We start from the raw sequence: 21,559 nt of genomic DNA, 5'->3' as shown, positions 1-21,559 counted from the left end.
TTGATTTAGAAAATTACTTAAGAGTTTTCTGGATCAGTGATCTCAATGGAAATCTGGTAAGTCATTCTCCCGGAGAAAAAAATGCGTTCACGCCCAGACAGGTGCACACATGATGTATCTTACACACATACACATATACAGAAGCATGTGTGTACACAGATTCTATTTCTTACACGTACATGCTTAAAACACACATAGGCACATATGTATACACATGCAACACATACAGATACTATCACATACATACATGCACACATATTCTATCTCTTGCATGTACACACATGCACACAAAGATTCTATTGCATTCATACACATATACACACATGGATGTTATCTCCAACCCCCAAACACATGCACACACGTATGTGAACAGTTTGTCTCTTATATGCACAGGTACATGCACACATACATGCATACAGATTCTCTTACATGCACACACGCACATTTGCACACACATTCACACACGGATGCTATCTTACATATGCACACACGTGTGTGCAGATTCTATCTCCAAATGTACACACCATAATACATACCTGCACACTCACCAAGGCTCTCTTACACACATGTGCAAAGTTGCTATCTCCTACACACTTATACATATGTGCACGCAGATTCTATCTCTTGCGTACACATAGATAAGACACAGCTATGCGTGACTTGACTTCCGCTCCTTCCTGCAGCCTTGTGCTGACCACATCCTACCTCACTCTGTCCTACATTTCCACCTGCTGCCTCTTATTTCTCAAACACACTCCCAGAGTATCTGGCTAGGAAGCGTCGCTTTACGCCTACCCAGCAAATGGCATCTCCTCCCGGAGGCCCACTCTGACCTCCCCCCCACCCCGCCTCCAGGAGGACTCCCTCCCCCACAACTGGCTCTCACTGCCCCCTGGTTACCTGTTTATTTCCTTCCTGGCACTGGTCTCCATCTGTGACTGCAGGATACTTGTTCACTTGTTTATCACTTGCCTCCCGCACAAGATCTTAGCTCTATGATGGCAGAAATGACATCTATTTTGTAATTCCCTTTATTCCTAGGGCTTATTTTTAGAGAGGAAGTGAGGGAGGAAGGAGGGGAGGGAGGGGGAAGAGGGAGAGAGAGAAGAAAAGAGAAAGAGCGGGCACTCCTTTCTTCTGGTTCACTCCCCGAATGCGTGCAACAGCTAAGGCTGCACTGGGATTGCTGGGAGCTAGCAACTCAATCCAGGTCTCCCCCGGAGGTGGCAGGGACCCGGTCACTTGAGCCATCACCTGCGGGCCCCCAGGGTCTGCATTAGAAGCTACAGTCCAGAGGGAGCAGGAGCTGGGAATCGAGCCCAGGCACTCTACTGTGGGACGTGGGTGTCTTAACCGCTGGGCCACATTTCTACCCGTTAGCGCTTGTTCTTTATTAAGACACATACAGCACCCCACGTACAACTCCGGGGCTCTCACGCCTCTGAGGCAGCACTGAGCCCCCCACGGCGGGTCTTCCGACCCAGTGGGGATCTGTTCTGCCAAGCCTGACACCCTGGCCTAGCACAGGGGATGCTGTGAGGGCCACAGGAGCATTTCCCACAGTACAGCTGGTAAGTCAACAAACGCGAGTGCCAAGAATTTCCTTTATGATCCTGGTCTGTCGAGTCGTGCCCTTGAAACAAACTGGAAACCACGTCTCACTCCATCTTGAAGGGAGATCGCAGGAGGAGGAGGGGACTGAACGAACCAGTAAAAATGTTCAATGTTTACAACTCTACAATTCTCAAGGCTGGCTCTGAGCTTCCCTGGTGAGGAATGAGTCACAAGATCCGAAATGGAGTCTTGTGATACCAGGATCAGGGGGCCCTTTCGTGGGCAGTGGTGAGGCTGCCCCTGGTGCTCAATCACCCATGCCGCCCCTCGCTTGTGGCAGGCCCTGTCTTCCCCAGCGGCCCCCCCAGGCACCCCACATGCAGGCAGGCAGCTGCTGCAGTGACAAGCAGAAGAACTGCCTGTTTAATCTGGCTAATCACAGGCGCGGTCCCCAGGGCCCACCCAGATGTCCTCCCGTCTTGCAGCGGAGAGAGGCTCACGTGGCTAGAATGCTGTACTTCGCCAAGTGCTTTCCAGACACACAGCTGTTCTCGCCGTCGCCTAGGTGGCTGCACAGAACCAGCCTTGCAAGTTACAGGTGAGCAAACTGAGGCTGCGAGTTTAACAGGCTGGCTCCAGGTCACGTGTGTCCAGGAAGCGTGCTGGAAGGCGGTCTCCAGGGGGCCTTACTTCTTCTTTTCCAATGCCTCCCCTGCCCCGCTCATCTGTGTGTCCCCTTGGCAGCATTTCCCCCAACAATTTCCTGTGCTTTGTGTATCAGCCTACAGCCAAGGTCTAGTCACACTCTATATGAGGGGCGGCGGGGTGGGAGGTGGGGCATTCATAGAAGGACTCTATGGAGCACAGACACACAGAAATGCAAGAGGACCCACTTGGGCTTAGTAATCAGGTTCAGAATGAGTCACACACACACACACACACATTTCTGTTTTCTCCTGAAAAAAACATTTCAGACACTCCGACCAGCACTGGGTGCACTGGAGGTAGCCATGGAGTGACTGTCCCCTTTAGATAGGATGTATGCTCTGCTTGCCACAGTCCATATTTCTATTATGTTCTCTGTTACTCTAACTTTCTTGCCAGAGTAGAGATTTAGATTTGAGACGCTAGTACAGATTCATAAGGCCAATTTCAGTCCCTTGTTCTCGGGGCAGGGAATGTTAGACCCTTGGCAAGGAGGATGGCCACGGGGAAAGCAAAGTGGCCCGTCCAACTTGCTCTGGAAAGAGTATCCAAACTGAGGGTATCCGGGCATCCCTCCTGACCCATCAGGCCTCTGCAGGCTTCCTTTCCCCATCCAGATGCCTCTTTGTTCCCTATGGCGCCTAGATCTCAGCATGGGATGTTATTTCAAAGACGTGAGGCATCCACACAAGGCAGGCTGGCAGAATTACTCGGCACAGATAGCACAAGGTGCAGAGCGCGTGGCGCAGGCAGAAGAAAACACAGAAGGGCACAGTCTCCCGGTCACTCATCCTCTCCGAGGATGCTCGGCTCCCTCAGGAGCTGCACAGAGGTGCAGGTAGAGATAAAATTAAGCTGCTTATCCAGAATTAGATGTCGGGGACAGGCTCGCTAGCCCCCGCATCAGCAAGATCTAACAGCCTGTCCCTTTGCCCTCTCTGCCTTGGAAGGAGGCTTGGCAGCCACTCAGCTCAGTCCATCAAAGGAGCCATGAGCTATCTGCTATCCAGACAAGTGTTGGAGGGGAATTAAAAAAAAAAGTACCATCTTAAGGAGAAAACAGAAAACAACCACAGGTTGATGATCCCTTATCTGCAGTGTGTGAGGCCAGCAATGTTTCAGATTTTAGACTTTTTTCATATTTCAGAATATTTGCATATACATAATGAGATATCTTGGGGAGGGGGACCCATGTCCAAGCACAAAAATGCATTTATGCTTCCTACACGCCTTATCCACGTAGCCTGAAGCAGGCGATTGTATACAATATTTTTTAGTATACCTTGGTGTGGATTACCACCTGTCACATGAGGTCAGGTAGAATTTTCCACTTGCACGTGATGTCAAGGATCATAAAGTTTCAGATTCTGAAACATTTTGGGTTTTGCATTAGGGGTGCTCACCCTGTATGTGCAGTGAGCTTGGCAGTCCCAGGAATTATGCACATGGGCTTCTGTCGTCGACGGGAGGGACCGGTCTCCCCTCTGGGAATGCAGGCACTTCAGCTGCTGGATCTGCCCTGGGTCGTGCTCTTGGAGGAACAGAGGTGTGACTGTGGTATGACATGACACAGCCGGGTTCCAAAGCACTCCCCAGGCACCGGCTTATGTGCTGCTGTGAGGCATGATTGCTGTCATGTTTCTGATGAGGAACTGAGATTCTGAGTGGTGATGGACCTGACCCAGGTCACCCATGTCAGTGACACTCCCGGCTGATGTCAAGGCTCATTGCTGAAGTACTACTAAACCCTATATTCTCCTTAAGTGTCCATGTCTCTTAAGGCCTGACTAGCCCACCTGGGCACGCTTCAGCTGGACAAAGGTGTGGTTGGGTCAGGAAGACCCTGCAGAAGCATCAGAAGTCCCGCTGACTCTTAGCATGGAGAAGTCCTTCCTCGTGGGAAGGAGACTCAGCACTGGGTGCTCGCTGGACTATCAGTGCACAAACTGCTGGGCTCTTCTGAGTGGCATGCACCTGCTCACACCAGGGCTTCCACTTTCGGGACCCATTGTCCAAATGTCGATGTGGGAGCTGGTGTGCTTGGCTCCGTGTCCCCTTGCCTGGAATTTCTGCTGTACCCTGAGAGGCCAGAGGACAAGGATGAGGCAGAGACAACAGCATCCTTCACACAAGGTGGGATGCTCTAGCTTGCCTCATTCTCCAGGGTGCATGCGACTCCCCCTGAAAACTCTGATGCTCCAACTAGGCATCAGCCTAGTGTGCCAACAGATTCAATGAGTCAGGTGGTTGGGGGCATATGGTGTTCATAAACATTTCCCCAGAAGCAGATCCAACTATTTTCGGGGCCATCTGCTCCCACATCCACCCACCAAAGGAATCTCAGAGGTCATATAAATAAAAAAAGAAGAGGTTGAGATGATCCGGGGAGCAGCAAGGGCCACATGACCTCACAGGTAAAATGCGCTAAGCACTTCACATGGCTAGGCACTTGCCCAGCACCTTACCAATCATAACTCATTCAATCGCCCACAGTCTTATGTGAATGGTACCTCCACCTGTGATGACACTTCTGGGACCCAGGGAACTTCAAAAACTCAACCCAAGGATCTGCAACCAGCAGGGGGTAGGGGAATATTTGGATCCAAAGTATGTCAGTCCAGAGCATCCATTCCCAGCCATCAGACTGCCCTGATGCCATCTCTCACCAAGGGGCTGTGGGAGTGCTCACAGCAGGAGGTAGAGGCACCCTCTGTGTAGCCACTCCCTTCAACATAGTGATGATTTTACAAGAAAACAATACAAAGGAGCCACGCTCCTGTTGGAGGAAATTCAGGAGAGCGGCACATCTCAGAGTGGGAGAGCACATGTATCACCTTCTAAATTTATTTCCATGTGCTAGTGCTAGGAGACACAGTGCCGCCCCCTCTTCTCGGAGCACTTGTGGCTCCTGCATATGATCCACGTCAAGAGCTATTAGCGCTCAGCCCATTGACTACCCAATGCAACCGCGCTGCTCCCAGAGAATCCCTTCCAGGAGCTATTTATTGCCTTCAGGAAAACCCAGGCAGGAAAGAGTCCCAAGGCTGGACTTCAGGGGGAACATGAACTACTCCCAGACTAGGCTAAGAAGGGATCAAGTGATGCAAGTCCTTCTCCCAGGGGGCCGGACTGCCCGGCCAGGATAGTCGCAGCTGTTTTTACTAGCGTGAGCTTGCAGCTTCATCACTCAGGGTCCAGGTACATGGGGAGATGTTCTATAGGAGGAAACTGAAGTCCAGTCTGATCAGCCCACCACGCACAGCCTCCCTGCAAAGGCCAATGGGGTAGAAGACCAGGGAGGCTGCACAGCTGGCCACTGCTCTTGCTCATATCCGTCCTCAGTGAGGATGACCCTGGGGACTCCAAGGTCTTGGAATGCAGGGTTTGGAGAGAACAAACATCTGGGCCCAGGTGTAAGGATAAATTGTGTTAAAATCACCTTGGCAACTGTGGTGATTCTGTGCCCAGAGCGATCATGCTGCATGGCAGTTATATGCTCCACACCTGCCCATGGGCCTGTGGAAGACGCTGGTGGGACGACGACTCCTACTGCTATGTTGTTTGTCTGGAAATGCCAAAGGCCTATTCTCCACTCTGGAGTGCAAGTTCTTCTCAGAAAATAGGTGTCAAGAAAGAGTGTGTGGCCTTTCCAGCAAAGACCCTGGGAAAAGCAGAAGGGCCTAGGCTCCCGCCAAGAGGGATGCTCCTTGCACCTCTTTTTCCTAAAACGAGGCTGAGGGATCAGTTTCTGTCTCACCAACACTCTGTTGCAGGTACTCATATGTGGGAAGAAAAAGATGGCACCCACAGCCATCTGGCATCGCATATAGATTCTCCTCTAGCAGGAGAACAATTTTTAAAGCATTGGTTGTAACATCCTTGGTTATTTACAAAAGGGCTCTGGAAGTACTGGTCACCTTTGCACCTTCCTGTAAACTACGAGGAGAGACCAGTTAGGGGAGCTCTTCAGGATCCTTGATGAAATGGCAGGTTAGAGAGTCAACTCTCCGTCATTACTACATCTTTTGCCTCTTAATTTCTCTGGAATTAACCCTCTGTCATCCTGAATTTCCTTATCCATTCATTGTAATAAGGACTACTCCCTCACCTTACAAAGTTATGCTCTCAGTCTTCCCCCATGAAAGCTGGGTATTTGCTTTGAGCCCCGCTGAGGCTGGAGCTGGGGAGCACCCTAGTGATGCCTGGTGCCAAGATGGAAGAATTCTGGTCCTGTGCAGAATCTTTGCGCTTGTAAACAAGTGCACTGGACAACATAATACTAACACCCCCCCACGAAGAAACAGGAAGAGCCCTTTGAGTCCCATCAAGGGGCAGATATCTCTTCCCTTCTCTCCTGATAGCAACCACACTGCTTGTCACAGGCTGTGCGTTGTCATGGTGATTCCTGACGTCCATGAAGCCCCACAATCAGGTTTGTCAGAAAAACAAGACCTCTTTCTAATCCAAAGGCCCAGGAAGACCTGGGGAATAGGGGGTAAGCAATGGATCTTCCTAAGGGAATCAGAGGAAAGCTGAGATTCTGAGAGACCAGAGAGGGGAAGCTGTTTCCTGAGTGACCCCATCCACTGTGGCTCATCTTGTTCCTTCCCTCCCAGTACAGCTAGTAGGGTGGTCCTGTTGCTATCTGGTTGTCATCTGGTTGTGAATCTCCTTTAAGAAGGGTAAACCAAGGACTGGTACTGTGGTGTAGCAGGAAAAGCTGCCACCTGCAGTGCCAGCATCCCATGTGGGCACTGGTTCAAGTACGGGCTGCTCCGCTTCAATCCAGCTCTCTGCTATGACCTGGAAAAGCACTGGAGGATGGCCAAAGCCCTTGGGCCCCTGCACCCACATGGGAGACCCAGAAAAAGCTCCTGGCTCCTGGCTTCGGATCAGCCCAGCTCCAGCCATTGTGGCCATTTGGGGAGTGAACCAACGGATGGAAGCTCTCTCTCTCTGCCTCTGTCTCTCTGTAACTCTGCCTTTCAAATAAATAAATAAATCTTAAAAAAAAAAAGATTGGTGAACCATGCACTCCATGACCAAGCATGAAATGATTCCAGAATGTAAGTCTCTCTGGGGGCTTTCCTCAGGAAGCAGCAGGTGCACGGGGGGGGGGGGGGGGGGGGAGATGTTCTACTACATCATCCTGCTTCTGCAGGAGGGCATTCTCGTCATCCCACCCTGCTGGGCCGCTACAAACAAGAAGCTCTCACAAAGGAAAGCTCAGGGCACACACTAGTGGCTGATGACAACAAACCAGAGTTCCAGGGAGACGGCAGCCCATGACCCATCCTGAGCCATAACCAGAACAGGTGACTAACTGTTCCACCGCACCTTTCCCTTGGCTTAAACCAGTGAGGTATTTCAGTCTGCATATCATAAAGCAGGCTCTGCAGATCTGCCTGTGACTGGGTCTAAAGAATTCTCTGGGAGAAAGGACTTTAGAGTCAGATCGCCCAGGCTCCAACGCTGGCTCCATCACTCACACGCTGAGCAGCAATGGGTCAAGTTCCTTAACCCTCATCTGCAAAATAGGCTGTCAATAATGGCATTCTCTTTGTGTTTTTGTAACGATTCCATGGCAGCATACATGTGCAATGGCTCAGCACTGGTCCTGAGAATATTCAGTAGTCAATCAATGTTAGCTGCTATTATTAGATACAATAGTAAGCGGTTCTTGTGGCACAGTGGGGAAAGTGAGCTACAGGGAGTGAAGTTTGTTCACTGCTCTATAATTGGCATGTTGCTTGGCAGACTTCACAGGCCTCAAATGGTCTTGTCTGCCTTCCAAGAAAATTGAACAACAGGTGTCTGGGTTGTCTGAACTTGTTCCAGTATGGTTTGGCTTAAGACATCCCAGAGCAGGTCTAAAAGCTTCCACCTCAACTGGCTGCCCTCTCTACTTGAGTGACTTTCCAGTGCGTGCCATGCAATCAGTGAGCACCAAGTGAGTGGTCTTTATTCCTTGGGGCAGGGGCAGGAGGAGCTGTGACAACACAGGCTGCAGCTGCCCAGAGGAGGAGGAGATGGCAGCTCTGGGGACACACTGACCACTTTTCCAGCTCTAGGGAGTACAGGCCTCTGCGGCATGAGACAAGGGACATGGCAGTATGCTGGTTGGCTGCCAACAAAGGACCACCATCTCCACAGATGCCCTAGGAGCCCATGGCCCTGGGTGGGCAGGGGAAGGGAGGGGAGCAGCTCCATTGGCTCTGGGCCTCCAGCGAGGAGGACAGAGTGTGTGTGAGGTGAGGACAGGCTATTTCTCTGGTCATTTAGCTGTTTCCATCTCTGGATTTGGGATACGTGCTCCCCGATAAACCCTGTTCTAACCTTGGGTTTTGAGATGCCTCTGGATGGAATATTTCAGCTCTAATCACACTTCCTGCTATCCACATGGGCACTCAATCCCCTTCCTGGTGCCTGTGTTAAGCGGGAAGATGGCAGACTGTTGTGCACCCCCTGCAGAGACACATTTTGCTGGGCATCAATAAGGAGTGCAGGCATATGCGATACAGACTGCGGGAAGTGAGCCTGTAGGTTACAGGGAGACCTGCTATCCACTTCCAAACTCCTGATGACAGAAGCCATGTCTGAGGTTTAGTATGAGAACCCTCTAACCTTCTAACTACACTGGGAGGGCTTACAGAAACCATCAGCAGCATCAGCAAAGTGGACGGTAGGCAGGTTTGTCCGAGAGGGAAGGGAGGGATTTCTGCACCAGCTGAGTGGAGGCTGTGTTTAGCGCACCCGGGTTCCTTCAAACGCTAAGATTTTAGAACTTAGACTAAAGAAGGTAACCCTTGTGAGGCTTCAGAGGACAGGGGACCAGATGCAGGTGCATCTCCCAGGACTGCCAAAGCTTGTCCAAGTAGACTCATGTGCTGCAGTGACGGAGAAACTCTGAGACATTGTACTGTTCATGTTGGCCACCTGCCCAGATGATCACGCCCAAACAATCTCCCATGCCGGAGGGGGCGTGTCTGGGGGGAAGGCTGAGAAGTTCTGAGAAACAGAGAGGGCAGAGGGCAGGACGAGCAACCACAGCCTTCCCTGTTGTTACTGACAGCTCTGCAAAGGCCAGAAAGGAACTGTCCAGCACACAGCACTGCCTTGTGATCTGCCAAGAACCCGAGAGAAGAAAGAAGCAAGACACAAACCTCTTACAACAAGGCTTAGAGTCAAAGGGGGAGCAAATCACCCAGACTGTATTCTAATCAGAACCTTCTTATCTGAGCGTCTCCATTCTAACGGGGAGAAACCCAATCCACAGTGGGCTGACCGCTGAATGAGATCTAATCAGAACCTGCTTTCCAACTGCTGGGCAGCAGGTCAAAACCCAGTAACAGTGACTCGAGGCCTGGTGGGAAGTCAGTCTGCACTGAGTTGTGTCAACCCCTGGTCTTGATGTGGGGACAGGTGCTTTGTTGTCACCCCCAGCTACTCACTTCCATCGGCTCAAAATGGTGATACTCAACCGGCCTTGCCCTTCCCAGCCCATGCCACGTCCTGTGAGTTCTGTTAGCCTCATGAATGCTGTCAGCTTGGAGCTGGGATACATTTCTTCTGCAAATACGCATCTTTAAGTGCTAGGCACTTCGATCTACATCTACATTTCCCCCATATCTAAACGCACAGATTGTAATGGGAGATCCCCAGCAGCCTGCCGAGCTACAGCACCCCAAGCCGACCTGAAGGAGGATGCTGCTGGTGCCCTGCTCTCAGGGGACTGGTATCCCCAGTGGCCAGCCTCGCCATGGTAGTTATGACTTACGGTTTCCCTGCTGCAAGCAAAGAGCACCCTCTGTGAAACACCCAGCTCTCCGCAGAGCCCTGCTGTGTGATCCTAACAAACAGCCCCAATGGGCGGCTCTGTGAGCATGAAATGCCCACACGGAGACACACAGACAAGACCAGTGGAGAGACAGAGCCAGGAGATGCTGAGAAAGAATCTTTCTCCCTCTCTCTTGCTTTCACCTTCATTGGACAAACCTGACAACAGCTAGGGCAGATCTGCTGCCCAGAGACTTGCTGAGGCGTCTCATCCCAGCATTATTCTGCTGTCCTAGGGGAAGGTCTTAGTGGATAAGGCCAGAGTAGGGAGTGAAGTGGTGATGTGGGAAGGGCTGGAGGAAAAGTCTCACTTCCTCCTCCTTGAAGAGTTCTTGGGCATCAACCATGCAAGACATGCTGCCACATTTCTCTCTCCAGGCCTGTTCCTATGCCTCCCACCTGCTCAGAGACCCAGCTCAACTCTCTGGCCTGCAAACTCATACTGCACAGAGGAAGCAGGGAGGCCCTGAGCCTCTTCCTAGCTGTCTGTGACCTGGAGGTGATTTTAAAAAGATACATGTAGGCCGGCGCCGCGGCTCACTAGGCTAATCCTCCGCCTTGCGGCGCCAGCACACCAGGTTCTAGTCCTGGTCGGGGCACCGGATTCTGTCCCCGTTGCCCCTCTTCCAGGCCAGCTCTCTGCTATGGCCCGGGAAGGCAGTGGAGGATGGCCCAAGTGCTTGGGCCCTGCACCCCATGGGAGACCAGGATAAGCACCTGGCTCCAGCCATCGGATCAGCGTGGTGCGCTGGCCGCAGCGCGCCAGCCCTGGTGGCCATTGGAGGTTGAACCAATGGCAAAGAAAGACCTTTCTCTCTGTCTCTCTCTCTCACTGTCCACTCTGTCAAAAAAAAAAAAAAAAAAAAAAAAAAAAGATACATGCACACATATGCATCTGTGCTCAGACGCACACCTGTGTGCAGATACTTTCTGAGTCCGAGGCTGGGAGGCTCCTGAACCACCCAGCCGTGTCAGCTCCACTCCTGTTGTGCTGTGTGATGAGCGTGAGTCACTTCCCCCTCTGCGATACGGTATTCCCACTGCAAGATCAGCTTCTGCCACCAAGAGGAATCACAGTGGTCACGGAGCAGAGAGGCACGCGCATCTGCACCCACGCAGCCACATAGTCACAGAACGTGCCTGGGGCTGCCCCAGCCACGCAGCCACACACCAGACGATTCTCTCCCAACCATAAAGGCTTCAAGTACAGTATCGGCGAAATTCCTTTCCTTCCTTCTCCACTTCAGACTTCAATTATCTTCTTCAAACATTTAAGCTCAAATGACCAGAATGAAATACATGCAAATAAATCATCCTTTCACTTAAATAAACACTTCCTCCCTCAGCCAGCTCTTACCTGGAAAGCGTCACCTCGGTGACTGATTTCCGCTCTTCCTTTATCTCACCCCCACCCCTGCCTACTTCAAGGTCACACGCCCATCAGCAGCTCACCTCTCACCTCGGCCTCCTCCGCGGTGCTGGGACTGGGTGTGACAATGTCTTCCTCCTCTAAATTCTTAGCACACCCCTGTGAGATTCCTCCTCTTGAAGGGTTCCTCACTTCCCTGGTTTCCAGCCCAAACCCATGGTTAGTGACTCACACCTGGGCCACAGTTCTGGATTGGCTCACTCAGGTTTGTGCACATTGACCTTGGCTTCCTACTGGCAACTCCCCGGCTCCCCATCCACCCAAAAGCAGCAATGGAGGCGAGACACGCACAGCTCCAATTCTTCTCCCCCCTTGTGGTGTGCATAAAGTCCAAAGAAGAACTCTCCAGAGCAGGGCTCAAGGTGGAGAGGTCAGAGCCTGCCACGGGGCCCCAGAAAGGCAAACGCATCAGGATTCCTACTCACAGCAGCTGCAGGGACACCAGCCCATCAAACAGGCCCTTGGCAATCTCGGTGATCTTGTTCCCATAGAGCACCCTGCAAGAGAGCAGAGACAGCAGTCACCGCGACGTGAGGCCAGCAGAGCCCCTCACACAGGAGTGCTCGGGGGCAGGATCTCAGGGTACCTCCTGCCTGGAGCCCCTCATTCCCTGCCACTTCTCAGCCCGGCAGGGGAGGCCCGCGTGGCCAGGGCCATGCTGCCGGGAGCAGAGCAGCGATGGGCTCCGTCCTGCTTCGCTCCCAGGCTGCCTCGCCCAGTAAATCTCTCCCAACAGGAAAACACAGTCCCTTTGTGGTGTCTCCCTCAGCCTCTAACGTGATTCACACTGTGGCAGTAAATCCGCCGTGTGGGAGGCCGCCGGCCCTGTGTCTTCAATGGGTATTGATTAGGTAGAGCGCAGCCTATAGAACGTTTCCTTTTAATATCCCGTTGCATCCTAGGAATTCCTGAGCCGACTCCTTTAATCATCCACCCAGACAGAGCTTTGGGTATCTGGGGCCATCTCCAGACGGCTTAGGGACCATACAGCCAGGCCTGGATCACTCAGGACAGACAAGGGAGCATGCTGGTCTCAGAGTGATGGCAGCTGTGACTTCCTGTTTACTTTTCCTACTTTTTGAGTTTCAGGAACCCGGAACCCTTTGGCCCCTCTGTCTTTCAGGGCTGCGGTGTCCCTCCCACCGCTGTCTCCCTAACATGCAGTGACTTATGAAGCCTGGGGTAGGAATCTCCCGGGGCTTCCTCTGCAGCCCAGCACCCAGCGGGTCTCTGTGCCGGGCCCTTGCTCATCCTCAGCACGGCTGGCCTCTCCCTGCTCCCTTCCACAGCACAGGGTCTGTGTCGCTCGGGTCCAGCCTCCTCCGCTCCTCCGTGGCCGAGGGAACCCAGGTGTGGAGGACGTGGTACAAATCCCATCTCAGGTCCTGTCGTGCAGGGAACGAATACAATACACAGTCCCCACCCAGATCGCAAATCCAAGCTGTGATGCTTCTTTGAGGAGGCAAAATATTAGGAGAAGAAATGGCAAATGGGAGCCATAAACCAAACCCCCCGTTTTCCAGACGCCACCAGGAGGGAGAGTGAGCGTCTCGCTCAGCCTGCGGCTGTGTTTCATTAATGTTTCAACAAATTAATGACTAAATAAAAGTCAGCGTGATGGCTCAGGCACACATTTGTAATTCATATTAATGTCCCACTGTTCACTGTGCCAAGTGCAGTCATGTCACTGCTCGCCTTCTGCAGTGAGTGGCAGGAGCTGGTTGGACAGTGCAGTTGGGGGCTGGGGGCAGCAGGGTCCTCATGCACCTGTGAAGCCTCAGGACAGTAGATCCCAGGCCAGATGGGCCACAAGCACCCTCCGGCAGGCTCCCACGGGCTGAGGCGCACCTGCCTGGGGGCACACACACCTGGAATCCCATCCAAGACCCGAGGTAGACTACCCGGGCCAGGCTAGGAGAAGGCGGGCCAGGCAAGGGCGGCTTCTACATATTTCAGTTAAAGTTCTTCCTATTGGTGACCCTGTTTTAATCTCTCTGTCAGTGCTACGCATCACTCATATATGTAGTGTTAATTGTTATGTCCCCTGCTTTCTTCCATCCCAGTTCCCTTGAATGCAGGCCCCTGGTGACACTGAAGGGCCCATTCATTCATGGCTGTGTGGCGTTCAGAACACCACGCCAGTGTCTGCACAATAAGTATTTGTTGAATGAATGAGAGAGTGAATTAACAGGAATGGGATGAAGGCTCAGCACCCCTTCACTGGGGTCACTCCAGAGCTGGGATTGGGCGTGTTTATGTCCAACAGCAAGCTCCACGGAGCCACGGAGCTGGTCTGTGCAGTTCACGGCCACCTTCTTAGAGCCTCATCTGCTGCTCAGTACATAGTAGGTGTCGGCTAAACAGATGAAGAAACGAACGGGGGTGAAGGCCACTTCACTTAAGCAGTGCCCAAACAACATTTCAGAATCCGTTAGCGGCATGTCAATTTCACGCTTGGCAACCAGAGCTTGAGTTCCCTTTCCTGCAAAGCAGGAAGCTTCTCAGAGCCCTCAGACTGCTGCTCCCAAGTCCGGGCTGGAGAAAGCCAGGCTCAGGGAGTGGGGAGGAGGGGCGGGAGAGAGGATCCTGGCAGCAGACGGCCCCTCTCCCTCCTCCTCTGGGATCTGCAGGACAATAAGCAGACACTAATCTCACATACAGTCCTGTCTTTGATATCCCAGCCAGATGTTCTATTCGATAAATGAAACTAATTTACTCTGCAAGCAGCAGGCAGCAGCCGAATCCAAGGCTTCCCTAGTGTCAGCCCCTCCCAGGGCGACGGACTGGGGTGGGGTAAGGGTGCATTTTGTTACCTGTTCACTCATAACGTAGGCAAACAGGTTGCAAAGAGATGCAAAATACACCCAGCTTCCCTCAGAGCAGCCTAGCTAGAGCTCGGGGCCTGGTAGGGTTAGTACGAGATGCTATAAATACTGCCAGCCAATGAAATCTTTGTTAGATGATATATTACAGGCCCCACAGCATGGACTACAGAGTGTGGGTTCTGAACCCAGGCAGCTTGGGTCCAAATCCTGCCTTTTCTGCTTCTTACTATGGATAAGTTACATTCAACAAGTTGTTATTGTTTTTTATTATAATTATACATCAAACACAGTTTGACATGCCAGGGATACAATCATGAACAAGACAGATGCAAATCCTGTCGTGAGGCAGGTGTTTAGCCCAGTGGTTAAGGCGCTGGTTAAATGCTCACATCCCACATGAGGAGCGGGGTTCAACTCCTGCCTGTGGCTCCCAACACCAGCTTTCTATTCAAACAGACTCAGAGTGGCAGGAGTGACAGCTCCAGTAGTCAGATTCCTGCCACCCATATGGGAGACCTGGCTTGAGTTCCTGGCTCCTGACTTCGGTCTCAGCCCAGCTATGGCTGTTGTGGGCATTTGGAGAGTGAACTAGCAAATGGGAGTTCTCACTCTGTCTCTCAAATAATGTAAAACAACAACAACAAAACAAAAACAAACAAACGAACAAAAACACAAACCAACAAACCAAAAAAAATCATGCCTTTGTGGCGCATATGTTACCCAATCTCTTCAACTGTCAAAGAGAGAGGACTATAGGCTTTATATTTAAGGTTTCTGTGAGACTTTAATCCTTAAGATTCATAGACGAGTCCCTGGTATACAGTCAGCGCTCATTAAGTGCTGCTACTGTTATTACTCTAAGCACGAGCATCACTGGCTATGTTAGGGAGGAAATGTACTGCAGTCCCTCTTGTGGATGGGAAGCCCGAGTGACCTCCCCAGGCCCGCACAGGGACTCTGATGGAATAAAATCCTACAGCTTCCTGCCCCTGTGGGTCTTGGATCCCCTGGGGGTGGATCCAAGTGAGACGCCCAAGGGTTTCCCAACCCAGGAGAGCAAGGGCCCCAGGACACAGGTGGATACTCATTCAGACCAATGGCTACAAGGTGGGTCCAGAGAAAACGCCTGAAAAACTCAGTGCAGGGAAATCAGTGTCTCCCTCCACAAGGCCACACAGACTGGGTGAGAAGAAATGGGCGCCTGGTAATAAACGCGCATTGCAATTCTCCCCTGGCATTCTCCCTGGAGGGGGCGCTGCTGCGCTGTGCAGGGGAGGAGGGGGCAGCGAGGTGAGTGTGGAAGAAGCATTCGAATTAGACGCCAATAACTGGGAAAGCTGCTGGGCACTTAATCAATAAAAATAATGCATTTGGGTTGTAGAAATATTCCCCAAGATCAATTTCCCCAGGAGAAATATTTGTTTCCTTTACCAGGTTGCCACAAGTGCGTAAGGGAACATAAAGCCTTGATAAAGACCTCGGAGAAATGCCGACATGGTACTCCCCCCCCCCCCCCGCCCCACCCCCCACTCTGGCCCCACTTACAGCGACGTGAGTGACTTCAGGCCCTGGAAGGCGTCTGGCGCGATGTCCGATATCTGATTCTTGCTGATGTCTCTGCAAAGATGAACGGGCCAGGCTGAGAACACGGCACAACGGCGTGATAACAATCATTGCTGCATGCAAGCCAGGCGCCCCAGGCGTGCAGAAGGCTAAGGATTAATTAACAGATCAACCAATGCATTCCTACAGCATGAGAAGGAGCTGAAAGAGGCTTCAGTCCACTGCCCTGTGAGGAAGGAGCCTACGCCCGCATGGCTACTCACCGTGGCACCTCAGCTCGGCTGTAAGACCACGGACATGCGGAACTCGACTGTGCAGGTGGAAAAAGCATGTCCAGTCAACTTGGGCTCTCTCTTGGGTCTTATTATCCAGCAATGAGTGGCACAGATGAATCAGGAATGGGCCCTCACCCACCCGCAGGCCAGGCTACTGTAAGCACCATCTTCTTGCCTTGCGCTCCAGCAAAGACCCACTTTTCTCCCAGTAAGTCTGGAGCCATCTCACCTCTCCGGTGAGTTTTCCTCCATGACCCAAGAGGAGGTTTTTGAGCAGTGACTTAAGGCTCTGTTTGTTCCCTGTCTGGGCAGTGTGACGGAAGTGACTCGTGGGTTCTCGGGTGTCTTTGAGACGTGTTTCTGTGGCTGGCTGGCAGTGTTCCCCATTGGGAGCAGACCTGGGGAGGTTGTCACACCCAAGGCTTTGGGCAATGTCAGTGAGAAGGATGATGCGTGTTAGAGGGATGTGACAAACACTGGGCCACGGGGCAGCCGACCTGGCCTCACAGGGGCCGAGGGGTCTTCGTCAGCTCCTTCCCAGAGGCTGAGAGGCTGCCCACTTCCCAGCACCGCGGTGACTACTGAAAACTCGGCTCCCTGATGGCCCTTCGTGGAGAGGAAATTCTCTCTCTCCCAATCATTATTAGCTCAAGGATGACTTCTGGGCCTCTGTCACAGGAAGAGGAGCTGCTCCAATTTCCTGCGACAACAAACCTTGCCAGTTCTCTTTCTCAAACAAAATCAATCAACGCGTCTTTGCTTTTCTGTAGGAGAGGCAGGGCTGGGGTCCCGCAGGGCCGACGGGGAACAGACATGAGAATGTGGAGAAGAAAGCGCATCCCAGCAGATTCTCCAGCACCTGCCTCCAGCGAAGCCAGGCCCCAGCTCCTGACCTCTGCAGTGCCAGCTGCGGCCTCTCCTGGGGTCTGTTTTCCTACCTTCGTCTAACAGCCTTCCAAAGGGCCGGGCCACAGCCTTTGCCTGGGCCTCTGCTCTCTCCCCGCCCCTTTTTCAAAGCCTGTCAGTCTAGAGACACATTGCAGGTTAAGGCTCCCTGGGCACAGCTGCCTGGTTTATCCCCTTAGCTGGCAAGGTCGTGTCTAACAAATCCACAGATTGTGCTCGCAAACTCTTCAGCTTACACTGGGCTTTTCTCCTGCGCTCCACTTTTGTATAAGGGTCTTAGCAAGCAAATACCTGAGATTATTCTAATCTTGCTTGCCCTTGGCGTGGCTGCCTAGCAAAGCATTCCTTGCAAACACTTGGGGTCTGTTCATACCAGGCCTGTGATGGGGCTTGCCGTGTGTCTTTCCCCCAGGTTGCACAATATCTTTTCCAGGTGCTTAGACCTCAAGCACGGAACAGGGTTCTTGGTGCCAGTGTGTGTGGGGCGGGGGGAGGGGGGCATTTCTCTGTTTCATTCAGCTCTGGGAAGAAAAACTGGTTTCCAGCTAAACCTTTAGGCTCATCCCGACTTACAGCACGAGGGGAGATGTCTTGTGGTCTTGGAGCTGCTGGAGAGTGGGAATTGGAGAAGTGATAGTTTAGCTGGGAATCAATGCTAGTGGTCACTTTATCTTGTTTTCCATTTTTTTTTTTTATTGTATATATTTAAGATGTTTGGAAATTTGTATTCACGGTGGAATGTCTAAACCAAAAGGTTTAACATATGCATTGCATCATATACTTCCCATTTATTTTGTAGTGAGAATACTTAAAATCTAGCCTCCCAGTGATTCTCAAGTTCACAGTGCACTGTGATAAACTACAGTCACCGTGCTGCACCATAGGTCTCCTGACCTTTTTCCTTTCACCTTGGATCAACATCTTCCTGATCTCCACCTTTCTGCCCCCACCCCTTGGCAGCCACCATTGCACTCTCTGCTTCTGTGAACCTGACTTTTTAAGATTCTATGAATAAATGAGATCACAGGGTATACTCTGAATTCTTCACTCTGCAGGAAGGAAACAGCAACGCTGAGAGACGAGGGCCCTGGAGCCACAAATGATTCAACCGCCATTCAGGTGGGCATCTCAAGCCTCCCGACTCTCAGCTTCCTGCCATCTCACGTGACAGACACTGACCTAGCGGCACAGACAGGAAGGCTTCAGCAGCTCACTGGCCTTGGCGCTTGACCCCCTCACCCCAATCCACAGTGAGGTGGCCCTAGAACTGACCCTGGGCATTGGGGTTACTCTTGACCAGTGGCGCTCAAATCTCATGAGGGTATTTGTTAAAATGCACCAGCAGGGGAGGATGCTTGGTGCAGTGATTCAGTCACTGTTTAGAACACTCACATCCCATACTGGAGGGCCTGGTTCGAGTCCAGGCTTCGCTCCCAATCCAACTTCCTGCTAAGGAGGCAGCAGATGATGGCTCCATTGTTTCAGTCCATGCCTAATGAAGACCTGGACTAACTTTTGGGCTCTTGGCTGTGGCCTGGCCCATGCCTGACTATTGTGAGCATTTGGGAAGTGAACCAGCAAATGAAAGATCTCTACCTCTCTTCCCATTTAAAGAAAATTAAAAAAAAAAATCTTAACAATGTACCCACAGAGAGTGTGAGTCGTGCGACTCAGGGAGGGGCTGGAAGTCTGCATGTTTATGACCCCCCCAGGTAATGCCCAGGGGCGCGGTTGCTGCTTCATACTTTAGGCCACGATGTTTTAGGCTCAGTCTCAGACCCTGCTCAGTCCCCTGATGACCAAACTGTTCAGACCAGAGATGGCAAATTCAAGAGCCTGTAGGGGTCAAGCCGGGAATATGCATGAGACACCAGGAATTCCCGGGGAGCCTGCTCCACCCAGCAGCAGCTGAATGCAGAGCAGTCCTAACCCGCCATCTTGGCCACACAACACAGGCATGGCCGCAGGTGTCAGGGGGACCAGAAAACCGGCCCCGTAGGACTGAGGGGTGGTATCCAGTGCTCTGTCTCCCTGCAAATGGCTTCCCTACTTTGGTAATAGCTTCACCTGTGAGTGGTGTTTCTTTATTTTTCATATTAAGGTGACCACTAGGAATAGGCCAGGACAAAGCCATTCATTCATAGAGAATTCTATATTACAAAAAAAAAAAAAAAAAAAGAAGAAGAAAAGAAATAAAAGATGTAATTGAGACAGAGTTGAAAGAAAAATTTCCTCCTCTGGGATTTTAGAGATAAACTGGTCAGGCATTCTTAGGAAGACTTGGCACTTTGAGATCCGAAATCCACTGTTGCCACGTAGCCGGCCATCCCATCTCAAAAGGGCTTTATCAGTTGAAAATGTCTAAGCGGGTCCTCCTTCCTATCATCCCCTTGGGGGAAAGGAGGGCATCATAGTAAATACCAGTAGCATTAGAAGTGATCAAAAATTAAATTCCCTTTGTAGGTCGTGACGGGGAAGGGCTTATGAATTCTGAATGCACGGATCACAGCAACTCCAATAGGAAAGAGAAGGGAGAGGGAAGCACAACCAAGCTCTAAATTACCTGGACTTCACAAAAAATTAGAGCAGTGACTTAAATCATGCAAGAGATATAGGTTGAAGCAGTGACGGAACTTGTCATTTTTCACTGAAATTACTATCTGGCCACATAATCAAGCCAGGCTTTAAAAATGAATTGGGGGAGGGAGTTGTGCATGGAGAGTGAGCTGGGGAGGCAGAGATGCCAGGAGATTAATGGCCCAAGGTTTTAAATATTAAGGCCTATATTTATACAGCTCCTCCAGCAGGGATGCTGCCAAGGGGAGGGAAGAAGACCGTGCCGAGAACTGGCTCATCCTGCTGGTTTCCACTTCTGGAATTGCACCAGGAGAAAATCTGGTTTGGTTTGGATTTCCAAGGAAATGGGAAGCTGGCTTCCTGTGATCTGAGGGTAAAGCCTGCCGATGCCACTGTTTCACAGGGATGTTGATTTTTAACATAAAAGGAATCAGTAGACCTTGCTAATGTAGGTTCTCCTACTCAAGGGAAACCGGTGATTCTGCCTCATGTAGAAGTAGCAAACAGTCCTGAGTTCATGCGTTGTGCTACTGGCAGGGACAGTGGCAGAGAAAGTAAGTGGGATGCAAACAGCATCTTGATTACTGTCCTAAACACAGTGATTTCTCTGCCTGAAAAGGGGAAAGGAGTCTCCCCCCAGAATCGTTCTATCCATGATGACAATGGTTGGGCTATTTCTGAGCCTCGCTGGCCTCCCTTTAGAGCATCCAGGGCTGAGTGATTCACAGAGCAGTGTTCAAGGTCATCATGTGATGGCGACAGATGAGAACATTGTCACCGTGGCTGGGGACGAGGGCAATGATTCAATGACACTGTCAAAGACAGCCATGGCAAGGCAGGTACAGCTGAGTTGACATCATCAAGCGTGACGTGATGTAGTGGGGGCAGTCACACCGGTTACAGGGGTACTGTGCATCATCAGGGTGAAGTCATGTGTACCCTATATCCTCCAAGCTGGAAGGAACAGAAAGTTTTACTGTGGGCTAAAGGGTTCAGGTGATCCAGCCTCCAACTTTCTATGCCCCCAACACAACTCCCACTCTGGGCCCCTTACTTGTTCCACTCCCCTTACTGCTCCACAAACCATCCGATCACTTGCTCTGCCTGCTACAGGGACAGCCTTCCCTGTGAGCTCACGGCTCCCTCCTTCCTCCACGCAAGTCACCTGCACATAGAGCTTTTTGTAGGGGAGCCCACCTACAAGAGCCATCACTCTCAGCCGCCTTCCCCATTTTTGGTTTTACTTCTTAACACTTCTCCACCTCTGAGATATAAATATATATATATATATATATATATATATTTATTTATTTATTTCCTGTTCCCCCCCTCGAATGGAGGCTCCATGAGAGCAGAATCCATCTGTGCTCACTGCCCTGCCCATAGAACCTTGCCTGCGGTAGACACCCAGTGTTAGTCTCGTGGACGGCTGTAGGTGTAATGGTGGTGCAGACAGATGTGGAGCCACTGAGAATCCCACTTCACATGACCAAAACCAAAGCACAATGAAAATGATGAAAACGGTGATAGGGGATTTTCTAAGCCAACTCGGCTCTGCTTCCCACACAGATCATCTTACTTTGATCCAGCTGGCAAGACACTTAGCTCTCCACGTTGAAGGTGACACCCCTGAAATTCTGCACACAACACTCCTGAACCCTACCTCCCATCTCAGGAGAGTGTCCCAGGACTGAAAGGGAACTGCCCAGTGGGCATGGAGGCAGTCTATCACCTAGGCGGGGTGTCCGCCATTTGTTCCAACAACCCCCAAACCTGAACACAGACGGGCTCACCTCCCTCCAGGGGACACTTACATTCTCTTCAGCTTCTTGTACGGGGTGAAGGCTCCTGCAGGGATGGATTTGATGGAGTTCTGTTCTAGGCGTCTA

The 21,559-nt window shown here is 51.4% G+C and overlaps 1 protein-coding gene across 2 annotated transcripts in view; it reads right to left on the bottom strand.

Moving 5' to 3' along the window:
• Positions 1–21,559, bottom strand: part of SLIT3 (slit guidance ligand 3) — a 642,896-nt gene that overhangs the window by 103,049 nt on the left and 518,288 nt on the right. For both annotated transcript variants that reach the window (XM_062188711.1, XM_062188710.1), the window contains exons 10-12: positions 21,485–21,556; positions 15,895–15,966; positions 11,950–12,021 (exon numbers count right to left, since the gene is read on the bottom strand). In XM_062188711.1, the coding sequence (XP_062044695.1) occupies positions 11,950–12,021; positions 15,895–15,966; positions 21,485–21,556 (216 nt within the window). The remainder of the gene's footprint in view (positions 1–11,949; positions 12,022–15,894; positions 15,967–21,484; positions 21,557–21,559) is intronic.

This window comes from Lepus europaeus, chromosome 4 (assembly GCF_033115175.1).
Source record: "Lepus europaeus isolate LE1 chromosome 4, mLepTim1.pri, whole genome shotgun sequence".
Lineage (NCBI taxonomy): Eukaryota > Metazoa > Chordata > Mammalia > Lagomorpha > Leporidae > Lepus > Lepus europaeus.
This window is presented reverse-complemented; position numbering and strand designations above follow the sequence as displayed.